The sequence below is a fragment of the Schistocerca piceifrons genome, chromosome 2 (assembly GCF_021461385.2).
Source record: "Schistocerca piceifrons isolate TAMUIC-IGC-003096 chromosome 2, iqSchPice1.1, whole genome shotgun sequence".
NCBI lineage: Eukaryota > Metazoa > Arthropoda > Insecta > Orthoptera > Acrididae > Schistocerca > Schistocerca piceifrons.
Genome location: NC_060139.1, coordinates 239,159,804 through 239,175,481, shown reverse-complemented (window position 1 = coordinate 239,175,481; position 15,678 = coordinate 239,159,804). Strand labels below are relative to the sequence as shown.

Below are 15,678 nucleotides of genomic sequence, written 5' to 3'. Positions count from 1 at the left end.
ACAGGATCGGCTGGTATGGAGAGCTGCTTGAAACAGATATTTGTACTGCAGCCCCAACAAGAACAGTCACTCTTAACACAGCAGCAAGTTGAGCCATCCTATAAGTGACCACCTTTTTAGGTCTTTCGCCGCAGTGTTTGAGGGACACTGAATATTTTATATCCAGTTTATTTAATGGCTGTAGAGTGTGAACAATCTTCTGTTGCAGCAGCAAAAGAGAAGGAACTTACTGAAAGGCTTACACTTTTGTGACTCTGTTTAGCAACTATGAAAAATAATGAATCTGACCTAGTCAGCAGCTTATTTTGACATGAGACCACAGAGGAAAAAGTTCTTGTTTCTTTGAATTGTGCCAGTGATGTATATACTAACAGAATATTTTCTTAATATGAGGAGCATAAGTAAACAAATTCGCTGCTGACATGATAATCTTTGTGCACACAATTACCTGGGGCTAATTTTCTTACGACCACATAAATCAAACCAAGCTTCTTTGTCTCTTCATCTCAACTGCACCTTTCACTTGGTAGTAAAAATAAAGTATCTAAACAGTACTTTACCAAAGATTTGAATAGCATGCAGAATTTTATTCCTGCAGCTGTGGTGAATTTGACAAGTACTGAATAACCAGGAAATATTCGTTTGATCCAAAAGTACTTTCACTTGATGTGTAGTCCGCTTAAGAGAACGTTGTTGTTGTCAGTAATTCTTCACAGTGTGGCTGAGTGGTAAAGTGCCAGACAACAAATCCAGAGGTTTCAGGTTTGATCCCGAGTCAATCCCAGGATAAATGAAAAGCACCAGTTTGCTTTTGTTCTACAATATTGTAGAACGAAAGCAATCTGGTCCTTTTCATTTATTATAATGTTGTTTTACTAAGAACTGGTGGAAGATTCTGTTAATACAATTCCAGGATTTTTGTTTGTCACTTATCAATTATTTCACTTCTGGCCATGTTACTGTAGGACCCCCTATAACTGGCAGATAAGTTAGTTGAATGGTCAGAGGAAGGCAATGATATACCAGCACCAATAGGACCATGCCTTGTAAAGCACTGTGGTTTTTGAAAACAGTCTTTGGGTTTGTATTCTTGACATTTGGCAATAGTTTCAAATGACAGTGCAGTTGTGAGAGGTAATTGTCAAATGCAACGAAACTGCAGTAACCAAGTAGTCAGCTTATATGCATCTTCCATACCCTTAAATGAAATTGTTTACAAGTCCTGTGTTTAGGATGACTGCCACAAAAGTTTTGCCATTCTGGTATAATCTTTGGATGTCATTGTTTCTCTCTTTAAATTCTCTGACAAAATAGCTTTTGACTTAATAAACTATTAAGTATATATGTTAGTCTTAATTGCCATAATAGGTGTAGATGAATAGAAACAAAAAAGTAAGAAAATAGACAGGTGCGGCATTTGGTTGATAATGTTTTGGTTGTGAAAGTCGTGTGCACAACAATATAGAAAGGATGGACTGCTACTCCCACATTGAGTCACAGTGAAAAAAGACAGCTAAAATATTAACCTTTCAAAGTCCTACTTCCAAAATAGAAAACGCACACACATTCATAACTAGCACACAAGGCCTTACCAAAATTTATACCCTCTGGAAGCATATTATGGAACATTGCTGTCACAATATACACACAACCAGTAGATTACAATCATTGCTTCGTAATAAGTGTGCGACATGTAGGCCACTAAGTATTCAGGCACTGGAGTCCAACTCAGATGACTGATTTGGGCTCCAGCACCCGGAGACTGTGTGTGTGTGTGTGTGGGGGGGGGGGGGGGGGATTGGAAATGATGTTACGATTCAAATATATCTCACACTGTGGGTGCTTAATGAATCAATATTGTGTGCAATTTTGGCACAAAAATGATGGTTGTCAGTTGTTTGTATGGAATAAGGTTTTGTACCTTTATTACTGCAGTGAGATATATTGCCTATGCATGATGATATCTTGCCAAAAAGTTGCATGGTTTGAAACAAAGGTTTAGAGAGCATTCAAAATCATAAGTAAAATTCAAAATCATAAGTAAATGTATATGTGGAACCTGTTCTTTCAGACATGTCCAAATGAGTAGACACCATTTTGATCCAGCAGCTACTATAATTAAGGCACAAAGGGATTACAGACATAGGCTGCGAGTAGGCATTGATTTAAATCAAAGGCAAAAGTTGAAATCTCGCTCCTTCATAAATTTTCTGTTTTCCCCATTGATTTAAATTGATGTCCACTCGCAACCAGTTTCTGTAATTCCCTTGTGGTATAAGGAACTATTACTTTAGTATTTGCATTCCATTGAGGTTGGAGAAAAATATAAATATGGCGTAAAATAGCATAGAAAAATCAAGAATATGAAAGTGCTGGAATTGGATGAAATGATGAGTAAGGACGGGATCACACGAAAGTAGTATCTGCTCTTAGCTATCTATGATGAGCTAGTTTCAGGAGGATCGAAAACTAGCTTACATTGGCGGGGGGGGGGGGGGGGGTAGTATGAGTGGGTGGAGCTTTGTTGTGCACCAGAGGGTGGTGTGGTGGGAAGAGTTATGAAAGGAGGTCAAAGATTAGGCTTTAGGCCTATTCTGGCTGCCTAATTGCTGCCTACAAGACTGTAAGAGTAGCTATCTATGAACGTGTGACAGCATTTTGCCACTCTCTCCATTTGACTTTCTTTATTGAAGCAATTCCTCATTTGATAATACAACGGCTCCCCAACTCAGAAAAAAAATCTGATGTAGTACTGGGAATCAAACCCAGGTTCTTCCGCATTGCAGGTGACAGTGCAAACCATTTGGCTACATTAATAGAAATATATATTTTGAAAAAAGCGTATTTGTGCCATCAGCTGTACAATTTTGTGTTTATTCTCTACTGGTTTTGATTATTACAATCATCTTTACAGGTGAAAACAGTGTACATCAGTGGATCATAAATACATTTTTGTCAGGTATGACCCACCCAAATGTAGAATGGATGTAACTGTCGTAAATAGTCTGTCTTTTAACACAGTTCCTATTAATGTGGCATGCCTTGGCATAATTACAGTAATGTAGTGTGCATTGCTGTAAATGTGCCATAGCACAGCACATTTATATGGGCCGTGTTAAGACAGGCTATTATGACAGTTATATATGGTCTGCATTTGGTTGGTTCATATTTGACAAAAAGGTATTTTTAAGCCATTGATGTACACCGTTTTTGTCTGAAAAGATGGTTGCAGTAATAAAACCAATAGAGAATGAACATACAGTTATACAGCCAATCACACAAATATTCTTTTTTCAAAATGTCTAACTTCTGTGAACAGTCACCTATGAAAAGTTCTATAAGAATATATGGATTTTGAGGGGACAGAAGGAAACACAGAGAAGAGTAGAAACAGAAGAGTCAGTTTAGGTTTAATGTAGTGTACAAATGTATGCTGTGGCAAGGTTCCAATATCATGAGTTGTAAATATTGTAAATACTGAGCTGCTAGAATTCTCTCTCTCTCTCTCTCTCTCTCTCTCTCTCTCTCTCTCTCTCTCTCTCTCTCTCTCTCTCTCTCTCTCCCCCCCCCCCTCTCTCCCCCCCCCCTCTCTCTCTCCTTTTTTTGTGTATGTGGCCCACAAGTAGCCAACTATTTTATCCCTGGAAGCACTTCATCGGTGACCATTTTTACGGATGGAAAAGTGATAGCAACATTGATATATAATATTTTACTTGAAAACGTATTTCAACCATTGATAAGATATTAAATTTCTGATGATGAATTGGTGTAAGATTTGGAAGTAAGGGATAGATCCGTGTTGTGTATATTTCTACCAAGTGATTTCTTTCAAAGAAATTAATCATGGGCATTGTCTTGGGAATTGGCCCAGTCTATTATACAGGTTAAACTGTTGACGGAATGTTATTTTATTGAGTTATGAAGAGGGTCTCGGGCAATGTATCTTTAATTTTTGAATGTTAGAGCAGATAGCCTTTGGTGCAGGATGTAGTTGAGCGTGATTGTTGAAATGCCTCCTCCTGGCTGGTGTGTTGGACCTAGTGAGGAGGATTCTTGGAGTCAATTAAGGGCTTGGTAGTCTATCCAGCTTCTTCTTCTTCTCCTCCTTTTAAACAACCTCTCATTGTAACAACAAGGATGATCCAGGAATGTGCATATGCAAGTAATGTCCACTGTGTAGGAGGAGAAAAGATGTAAAGTTCACCAGTAATAATGACTTTGTACGTGTCTGTGCAAAGCACAGTACTAAATTCTTAGAGTAAATGTGGCTCTTTCATCCCATTATAGGTCTGTTCTGTCATAATTGTTATAAAACCAGTTCTTTGTTGTTTTCTACATATTCATTGTAAGTTTTTTTTTTAATTCAGTTTTTGGCTGCAGTCCCCATATTTGATGTCAAGGGACCTGCTTGCATATACAGGGTTATTACAAATGATTGAAGCGATTTCACAGCTCTACAATAACTTTATTATTTGAGATATTTTCACAATGCTTTGCACACACATACAAAAACTCAAAAAGTTTTTTTAGGCATTCACAAATGTTCGATATGTGCCCCTTTAGTGATTCGGCAGATATCAAGCCGATAATCAAGTTTCTCCCACACTCAGCACAGTATGTCCCCATCAATGAGTTCAAAAGCATCGTTGAGGTGAGCTCGCAGTTTGGGCACATTTCTTGGTAGAGGAGGTTTAAACACTGAATCTTTCACATAACCCCACAGAAAGAAATCGCATGGGATTAAGTCGGGAGAGCGTGGAGGCCATGACATGAATTGCTGATCATGATCTCCACCACGACTGATCCATCGGTTTTCCAATCTCCTGTTTAAGAAATTCCGAACATCATGATGGAAGTGCGGTGGAGCACCATCCTGTTGAAAGATGAAGTCGGCGCTGTCGGTCTCCAGTTGTGGCATGAGCCAATTTTCCAGCATGTCCAGATACAAGTGTCCTGTAACGTTTTTTTTGCGGAAGAAAAAGGGGCCGTAAACTTTAAACCGTGAGATTGCACAAAACACGTTAACTTTTGGTGAATTGCGAATTTGCTGCACGAATGTGTGAGGATTCTCTACCACCCAGATTCGCACGTTGTGTCTGTTCACTTCACCATTAAGTAAAAATGTTGCTTCATCACTGAAAACAAGTTTCACACTGAACGCATCCTCTTCCATGAGCTGTTGCAACCGCGCCGAAAATTCAAAGCGTTTGACCTTGTCATCGGGTGTCAGGGCTTTTAGCAATTGTAAACGGTAAGGCTTCTGCTTTAGCCTTTTCCGTAAGATTTTCCAAACCGTCGGCTGTGGTACGTTTAGCTCCCTGCTTGCTTTATTCGTCGACTTCCGCGGGCTACGCGTGAAACTAGCCCGCACGCGTTCAACCATTTCTTCGCTCACTGCAGGCCGACCCGTTGATTTCCCCTTACAGAGGCATCCAGAAGCTTTAAACTGCGCATACCATCGCCGAATGGAGTTAGCAGTTGGTGGATCTTTGTTGAACTTCGTCCTGAAGTGTCGTTGCACTGTTATGACTGACTGATGTGAGTGCATTTCAAGCACGACATACGCTTTCTCGGCTCCTGTCGCCATTTTGTCTCACTGCGCTCTCGAGCGCTCTGGCGGCAGAACCTGAAGTGCGGCTTCAGCCGAACAAAACTTTGAGTTTTTCTACGTATCTGTAGTGTGTTGTGACCATATGTCAATGAATGGAGCTACAGTGAATTTATGAAATCACTTCAATCATTTGTGATAGCCCTGTACATATTAACATTGTGTCACCTAAGAGAGAGAATTGTCACAGTGCCCACTGTGGAAGGAAAAGCCTTTCCATCCGTGTAGCTGAAGTGTGTGTATGTAGTGCATGTGTATTATTGAATCAGTGCTCGTCATTCATAGCACTTTGTTCTGTAAGACCTAGAGGCATCACATGCATATGTAGATATAAACCTCATGCCTTCTCAAATATCTCATTTAATGGAATTTTGTTTCAGGCAATGAGCCTACAATGTAGATATATTTAGGATTGAGAAACTTGTTCTTCCTCCTGTTTGCAACTGTTGTGATTAAAATAATATTCTGAGTTCCACTTTTGTATTTTACAGTGGTGTAAGTTCGATGACGATGTAGTGTCTCGTTGTACAAAAACAGAAGCCATTGACAACAATTATGGAGGCCATGATGATGACATGAACATGACAGTGAAGCACTGTACTAATGCATATATGTTGGTCTACATTCGTGACAGTGAATTAAAAAACGTGTTACAAGAAGTGACTGAAGAGGATATTCCTCAGGAGGTAAGCATATCATCACACTCAAATGAACACAAGTGCTGAGCTGCTGTATGAAATTCTTAGTCATCATGTTGTGTGGTTTTCTGTGCTTTTAAATATATCCAAACATAGCTTGATTTCATATCTGGTATGGATCTGTACGGGTGCCTTGTGGGTATAGGCATCCAAGGGAGAGAGAAAAGCGACAAAAGGTTTGATAGGTAAAATTTGAATTTGTCAAATTCAGATGTGCACACCCTGGAGTTGAACCCGAGCCTCTGGTTGCATCCCATGGTCAGCACAATTACTCCCTCCATTAACCTCATTGGTGCACAGATCCCACATGAGAACTTTGTCAGCAGCCTTTACCCAAACAAACTGCTTTTATGCTGAGGTGATGATTTGATCTGGCACGTAGGCCATGAGAGTTAGTGTGGAATTACTGACAGTGAGAATTTAAGTGTGGCGAATATATTTAATTAATAATGAAGTGCAATCAGTGTCCACTAGTCTGATAGTGGTTTCTGCATACGAGTGTTTATTGAAGCTCTTCCACTAGCAAGGCTACAATATCTGCAGGTGTTACATTTGTTATGTGCCTTTTATATGTCGAACTGAATTTTTGTTTGAACAGTAGATTTGTCATTAATTTGCTGGCTGACACTTCAACTGACAATAGGGGTTGTGCTGCATGTTTTATAATTGTCTGAATCATGATTATTCCAGCCAGAACATTGCAGAAGTAGTGTTCCTATGTAGCAGAATAGTTGTCTATCCTCCTCTTCTTACTGAATGTGTTGTAAGTCTCTCTAATTTTGTTTCTCTTATAGAACTGATCTTGTGTCTCTCCTCATAGGAGTTGTCAGGTGCATTTTCTCTGTTTCACCAGATTTTGCAATTTCGTTTTTGTATTGTCGTGCTGTAGTCATATACTGCTCATCACATTTTTCATGCAATGCCCAGTGTCAACAGAAAGCATGGTTTTTTCCCCCCTATTACAAACAAAATTTATTTCTTAAATCGGAAATTATGAGCCCTTTCGATAGAGCGCTAACAAATTAGTATAGTCTGATATTTGTTTTATTGATACTTATTAACAGGCGCAGTAAAACATGAAGAATAAGCAGCAATCCAGCAGTGATTCAATAATCCTGCTTACTTGGCAGTAGCAGTCAGCATGGACCAGAGCAGTGCTGTCACTGCTGGAGTATTGGCTGTTCATAGAGTCTTACTGTCTCTGTTAATACATGTCAAGAAAACAAATATCACACTAGAATAATTTGGAGTCACTCTATGGAATGGACACACAAAATTCTGCTTCAAAAATAATTTTGATGTGATGAGCACAATTGGTTTGGGCTGATTGCAGCCACACAATACAAAAAAAGAAATATTTTCTGAAGAACCAGAGAAAACTCATCTGACGACTAATAGGAGAGAGACCCAACAGAAGTATTGCATCATTTCAGTAATGTGCTCAGCTGGCTATGAACAATCATTTAATCCCTGAAGGAAACTTTGTCACAGATGACATTCTGTTCTTCCTTATTGTGAACTTTTGTATGTATTAGGTTTTTATTTTATTTGGGATGTGATGTCATCTTTAGTAGCCATGTTTTAAATATTATTATTGTTTCTCCCTGTTATCTTGTTAGCTAGTGGAGAGGTTACAAGAAGAGAAACGAATGGAACAGATACGCCGCAAGGAAAGGAACGAAGCTCATCTATACATGTCTGTTCAAGTACTGCTAGAGGACAGCTTTGATGGCCATCAGGGTAATGATTTATACGACCCTGAACGTGCACAGTATAGAATATTCAGGGTACGGAAACAAACGACACTTCAAGAACTCCTGGAACACTTAGCAGAAAGTATGGTAAGTAGAATTTGTCATCGTGTAAATATTCAGTATGTACAAATTATGGCAGAAAATATATGCATAGTTATAATAAAAAGAAAGAAAGAAGAGAAAAAATAATCTACGATGGAGTTTGACCAATCCATTATCTTTGACAGCCTTAACTCTCACAAGTATACAAAGTTATGGAGACCAAGAACTTTGAACTCCCCTAATAAAACTGACCGTACGGTACTTTTTGCATTTATAGATTTGTATCTAGGTACCATGGAGGACAGTCGATCTTCACATGGACATTTCGTGCTTCCACAGATTGCCATCTACCACCACGTACAATGTTGTGCGTTATGAGAATAATAATTTCAGTTCTTACATTGCCTTTTGGTGTTGCTCCTTAAACATGATGCTGATTCTAGTATATTTCATCGACTTTCATAGAGTTGTTCGCATGTGTGGAGTGAAGTGCTAGGTATAAGTACTGAAATGGTATGCAGTTTTGAGAGTTACTTAGTCTTTCGGGAGGAAGATCTGTGGTTCACTGACTTGCTTCTGTGGTTCACTGACTTGCTTGTTCATTCCAAAACCCACATGAGTAAGAATACTATCTGTGTTCCTCTGTTAATCATTGTCTAAAATTTACACACATTTCTGACAAGAAGCTTAGATCATTAAGAAACTAGCTTTCCAAATACCATCTTCATTGATACAGTTTTTCCACAAGCATGAGGTAATGCAATGGGTTAAGTTCGCTATAAATTTCCATTCTTTGATTACAAAGATTGAACATATTTTTATTTATGATTTTGCTTAAGGATCCAATAAAGGTTATGCACACAGCACTGGATGTTAATCACTGTTCACCAATGATGTCTTAGCTTTGTAATAGTCATGTAGGGCAGAATGTCACTCACAAGCACATTCAACAAATGGCACCTTGTGATGATGTAGTTTTTTGTACACACAGACTGGTGAACCTCTTGCAGTCGACAGCAAGTTCGGGTAATAATACAACACTGCAGTGAAATCAAATAGTGCACATGCACTGAGTGTCATGTTGTCATTTGTTGCATATATCTTCGTGTAGAATCGTTTCATCCACTTATCAAATGATGTAGCAGAAAAGCATAGCTTAAGATCACTCTGACAGGAAGCTGCATTTGTACACTCGTAATAGTTATCATTTTTGTTCACACATTATCTTTCCAAATTAGATATATTTTAAAATACGAGTAAAAGAAAATTGGTTAGCTAGTCAGTATTTTAATCTTGAAGTTTTTCTGGCACGAAAAACATACCATTGTGTTGACGGTGTGGTCAGTATTGAGGTTATGACCTTGAAGCCTGGTCGAAACACATACACAGTGTTCATAAATTGTGCAATATATGTAGCTGATGTCAGTCTTTCAATGGTTAATCTGAAGGCGTCTCGCAGTTGTCCAGATAAAGTTTCATGCATGATAATGGACAACTGATTGCAAACCTTGATCATCATCGAATCAGTATTTATGTGCAGAAAATTGAACTGTTTTCATTATTACTAATTCAGTAGTTCAACTGGATACAAAATACCATTATTAAGATGATTTTGCATATTGAGCCACAATTTATGCCTGTGTTTGTGTTTATCACAGATGTTAATTTTTGGAATCCCTTGTAGTTATATAAAAGGTGAAAGCTGAATGACAACTGCTCCTTCCTTTTTTTCTTAAATTATATTGATTAGCTTTGTCTCTGCTGATCTTCACAACAGATGCGTTCCCTCTCATCGTGGGAACTGAGTGACTTGCTCTTTTTAACTTTCCCCCAATCTTCCGTCCTTTCCTCTGTGAGGAAGGAACTGATACTTCTGGAATGGTTTCTTGTACTTTCATATGTGTGTTTCAGCAGAACCAAGAATTTCGTCTCCTGTGAAAGACTTAATTTATGCATAACAAACGGGGTACATTTATTCACAGTACTGTGAATGCCAAGCAATGCTTATGTACTATTGAATAACTTTTATGAATATTTTTAAATCCATGTGATGATAGAAGAGGTGGATATTGCAGACATTGTCGTTGTATTGGACGTGATGACAGAGTTCATTTAATTTGAATTGATTGTATTTGCAGAAGTATCCAGTTGACCAAATACGACCGTGGCCATTTGGATTCAGGTCAAATCAAACTTGTAGGCCAACGCTAATTGATGTTGAAGCAGACTTGCACAAGCCTATATTGGAAGTTGCTGAAAATCAAAATCCTTGGAATATTTTCTTGGAGGTTGTACCTCCAGATTCTGGTTTGCAGACTCTTCCCCCTTTTGACAAGGACACAGATGTGCTGCTGTTCTTCAAATTGTATGATCCAAAAAACAAGAGGATACATTACTGTGGGCATCATTACATGCCTGTCGCAGCAAAAGTCCGTAAGTTCTGATTACAACTGTTATCGTATGTTGGTATTCCATTGTTGGTTGTTCTGTCAAACAGTACTATCAAAAATTATTTAATTATAATTATTATGTGAACAACAACAACAACAACAACATTTAAAACATTACTGTAGTGCACTCCAAGGAATTTTGAATGCTGTAGCATTTCCAGTGTTCAAGCTAACCTGCTGTATATTGTGTCATAGTTTATAACAGGTGAAAGTTAAAGGGTGTTTTACATAAAGTGTATACGCGAAGTCCAAAGTTTCACAGGTAGGCTCCAGTAACCGCATCCCAGTAGCTTATTGATTTTAGCCAGACTAGAGAAGCTAGGTGCAGCCACGGATAGAAGTCCAAGAAAACCATTGTGTTGTTTAGTATACACATCAAAAAAGTTTTGCTTCACCCTGGTTTCCAGAACTCCTGAAGATAGACATTGACTGTGGATATTGTGTCGCAGACACAGTCCCTTTGACTATTCAGAGATGTCACTAAACCCGCCCAAAGATGTGAACAACCATGCATGAGCAGTGCCTATTAGACGGAGGGGGTCCGACAGCCAATCAGTTCGTCATTCCACCAGGAAGGAGGTATACAGCTCGTGTTGTCTGTAGTTCAACCATGCCTATATGATGCCAATATACAGTCAGTACCGCAGTTCTATCGCGTCCGCATTGTTACTTTGTGCCAGGAAGGGCTCTCAACAAGGGAAGTGTCCAGGCTTCTCAGAGTGAACCAAAGTGATGTTGTTCGGACATGGAGGAGATACAGAGAGAGACAGGAACTGTCGATGACATGCCTCGTCAGGCCGCCCAAGGGCTACTACTGCAGTGGATGAACAATACCTATTAATTATGGCTCGGAGGATCCCTGACAGCAATGCCACCATGTTTAATAATGCTTTTCGTGCAGCTACAAGATGTCATGTTATGACTCAAACTGTGCATAATAGGCTGCATGATGTACAACTTCACTCCCGACATCCATGGCGAGGTCCATCTTCGCAACCACGACACCCTGCGGCGCTATACAGATGGGCCCAAGAACATGCCAAATCGACCGCTCACGATTGGCATCACGTTCTCTTCACCGATGAGTGTCGCATATGCCTTCAACCAGACAATCGTCGAAGACGTGTTTGGAGGCAACCCGGTCAGACTGAATGCCTTAGACACAGTGTGTGCAGGTGGAGGTTCCCTGGTGTTTTACGGTGGCATTATGGGGAGCCAATGCACGCTACTGATCGTCATGGAAGGCGCTGTAACGGTTGTACAATATGTGAATGTCATCCTCCGACCGATAGTGCAACAATATCAGCAGCATATTGGCGAAGCATTCGTCATCGTGGACGATAATTCGCGCCCCCCTCATGCACATCTTGTGAATGACTTCTTGCAGAAAATCATCATCTCTCGGCTAGAGTGGCCAGCATGTTCTTCAGACATGAACCCTGTCAAACATGCCTGGGATAGATTGAAAAGTGCTGTTTATTGACAACGTGACCCACCAACCACTCTGAGGTATCTACACCGAACCGCTGTTGAGGAGTGGGACAATCTGAACCAACAGTGCCTTGATGAACTTGTGGATAGTAAGCCACAACGAATAAAGGCATGCATCAATGCAAGAGGATGTGCTACTGGGTATTAGAGGTACCGGTGTGTGCAGCAGTCTGGACCACCACCTCAGAAGGTCTTGCTGTGTGGTAGTACAACATGGAATGTGTGGTTTTCATGAGCAATAAAAAGGGCAGAAGTTTATGTTGATCTCTCTTCAAATTTTCTGTACAGGTTCCAGAACTATCGGAACCGAGGTGATGCAAAACTTTTTTGATTTGTGTACATCAGAGTAGTGTGACAGTAGCGTCTGCAGAGAGGATAGTTGTTTTCAGGTGGTGGAAGGGGTGATCATTGTATTAATATTTTATTTAACTTTATCATTGCAAGAGACAGTTGGTTCCTGAAAATGTTTTCTTCTCTGTTTCCTGGTACAATTTTGTGTTCTCATCTGTAGTCATAAGACAGTACTTGAATATAGAATGATATGCTTGAGTTAACTGTTTGCAGTTACTGAAGAGAAGTATTTTTGTTCTTGCAGAGGAACTTATTCCAATGTTAAATGAAAGGGCGGGCTTCCCTGCAGATACAGAACTAATATTATATGAAGAAATAAAACCAAATATGGTAGAAAAAATTGAAAACTGCAATGAGCCTTTGGAGAAAGTTCTTGAAGAACTGATGGATGGTGATATTATTGTCTTTCAAAAAGACGAAAGAGAAGATTCAGAACTTCCAACATGTAAAGACTACTTTAAGTATGTATTTAATGTTATGTGACTTAATTATAGTACCACTAAATGTAAAGATTGTTTGTATTTTATTTCTGACAGTACTCTGATGACCCTATTTAATTCTCTACAGGAAAATTTTCGAGTTTCTACAGTTTTTTATTATTTATGCTACTAGTTACTCATTACAAAGTTAATCTATTAAACGCTCCTACACAATTCAAATTTTCAGTATTAAATTATTTACCAATATGGTTTTACATAGGAATGGTTCTAACATATCTTCATCCCATTTCCCTTCAAATTATTCTCATTAAGAGTTTTGTCCCGTGCAGTCCTTCACAGGCACATAGTCTCAGCACCATTCCTCCAAATATTAATTCACCAGTCTTGGAGTTATATGCTGATTTAATTTTTAATAATCACAGGTATTGGCACAACTAATTTTACACTCTCCATCATCAGTCAGTAACTGTAGCATTTAACCACATAACACTCATAGAATAATTTGTGTGACCCTAAAGAATAAAATTGTGCACTTGTCATTTGTTGAAAGTCATAAGAAACAATAATTGCTATAGGAGCGTTTGTGATAAAGACAAAACAGGAACTATTGGAGGAGGGCCAAAATGTCACAAATCAAATCATTAGGATAACTTCACCTTTTGGATGTTTATAATTTACCAGGGATCAGACGGAGAACAAAAGGAAGGAAAATGTGCCAGAGCAGAGGAAAAGATGGAATAATACTTCTTAATAATTTCTTGAGCCTTGTCTCACCTAAGATTTGGTGAGACTTTTACTTCACTTTACAACCTTGACATATGCACTTCATTTTTCCTGTTCCCCATCTCTCTCTTCACGAGGGAATTTTAGAAGTCTTGTGCATCTGTCCTTCACCTTTATTTTTACATGTTTACATGTGATTGCCATGGATGCTCCATAGGGTAGAATTTTGGGGGGGGGGGGGGGGGGGGGGGAGAGCTAGATGTATTCCTCTTTGTTAACCTGGTTAAGTACAGACTTGTTGGAACCGTGAGTCAGGAGCTAGTTTAATGTCCTCATTCTGTTAATAACTTCATTCATTTGAGGGATCAAAGATCTTAGTTTTATTGTCTAAATGTAAGAAGGACAATACACAAAATTACTCATACTCAGAAGGGTTGACTAAAACATTTGTTTGTTTGCTGGACTTAATGTACTCTGGGGTAAACTACAAGCACTGGGGTTTAATACGGCGGCTTATATCTACACATTTGAATACTCTACCATGGGTTTATATGCCTGGCAGTCCACCTTTAATTAGCGGAGATTGAGGCCTGGCGGATAACGAGAAGAGAGGATATACTGAAGGGCAAGTTCCCATCTCCGGAGTTCTGACAGGTTGGTGTTAGTGGGAAGTATCCAGATAACCCGGACGGTGTAACACTGTACCAAGATGTGCTGGCCATGCACCAAGGCATGTTTAGCCACAGGGTGATCCTCATTACCAACAAACACTCTCTGCCTGTGTCCATTCATGCGAATGGACAGTTTATTGCTGGTCATTCCCACATAGAAAGCTTCACAGTGTAGACAGGTCAGTTGGCAAATCACGTGGGTGCTTTCACACGTGGCTCTGCCTTTGATCGTGTACACCTTCCGGGTTACAGGACTGGAGTAGGTGGTGGTGGGAGGGTGCATGGGACAGGTTTTACATCGGGGGCGGTTACAAGGGTAGGAGCCAGAGGGTAGGGAAGATGGTTTGGGGATTTCATAGGGATGAACTAAGAGGTTACGAAGGTTAGGTGGACGGCGGAAAGACACTCTTGGTGGAGTGGGGAGGATTTCATGAAGAATGGATCTCATTTCAGGGCAGGATTTGAGGAAGTCGTATCCCTGCTGGAGAGCCACATTCAGAGTCTGATCCAGTCCCGGAATGTATCCTGTCACAAGTGGGGCACTTTTGGGGTTCTTCTATGGGAGGTTCTGGGTTTGAGGAGATGAGGAAGTGGCTCTGGTTATTTGCTTCTGTACCAGGTCGGGAGGGTAGTTGCGGGATGCGAAAGCTGTTTTCGGGTTGTTGGTGTAATGGTTCAGGGATTCCGGACTGGAGCAGATTCGTTTGCCACGAAGACCTAGCCTGTAGGGAAGGGACCGTTTGATGTGGAATGGGTGGCAGCTGTCAAAATGGAGGTACTGTTGCTTGTTGGTGGGTTTGATGTGGACGGACGTGTGAAGCTGGCCATTGGACAGGTGGAGGTCAACGTCAAGGAAAGTGGCATGGGATTTGGAGTAGGACCAGGTGAATCTGATGGAACCAAAGGAGTTGAGGTTGGAGAGGAAATTCTGGAGTTCTTCTTCACTGTGAGTCCAGATCATGAAGATGTCATCAATAAATCTGTACCAAACTTTGGGTTGGCAGGCCTGGGTAACCAAGAAGGCTTCCTCTAAGCGACCCATGAATAGGTTGGCGTATGAGGGGGCCATCCTGGTGCCCATGGCTGTTCCCTTTAATTGTTGGTATGTCTGGCCTTCGAAAGTGAAGAAGTTGTGGGTCAGGATGAAGCTGGCTAAGGTAATGAGGAAAGAGGTTTTTGGTAGGGTGGCAGGTGATCAGCGTGAAAGGAAGTGTTCGATCGCAGCGAGGCCCTGGACGTGCGGAATATTTGTGTACAAGGAAGTGGCATCAATGGTTACAAGGATGGTTTCCGGGGGTAACAGACTGGGTAGGGATTCCAGGCGTTCAAGAAAGTGGTTGGTGTCTTTGATGAAGGATGGGAGACTGCATGTGATGGGTTGAAGGTGTTGATCTACGTAGGCAGAGATACGTTCTGTGGGGGCTTGGTAGCCAGCTACAATGGGACGGCC

At 40.2% G+C, this 15,678-nt stretch overlaps 1 protein-coding gene across 1 annotated transcript in view; it reads left to right on the top strand.

Annotated features, from left to right (window-relative positions):
- The window catches only part of LOC124777877 (ubiquitin carboxyl-terminal hydrolase 7), a 224,165-nt gene that overhangs the window by 126,539 nt on the left and 81,948 nt on the right, over positions 1 to 15,678 (top strand). Inside the window, exons 12-15 of the mRNA XM_047253417.1 lie at positions 6,100 to 6,294; positions 7,926 to 8,147; positions 10,241 to 10,535; positions 12,639 to 12,855. Coding sequence (XP_047109373.1) covers positions 6,100 to 6,294; positions 7,926 to 8,147; positions 10,241 to 10,535; positions 12,639 to 12,855 — 929 coding nt within the window. The remainder of the gene's footprint in view (positions 1 to 6,099; positions 6,295 to 7,925; positions 8,148 to 10,240; positions 10,536 to 12,638; positions 12,856 to 15,678) is intronic.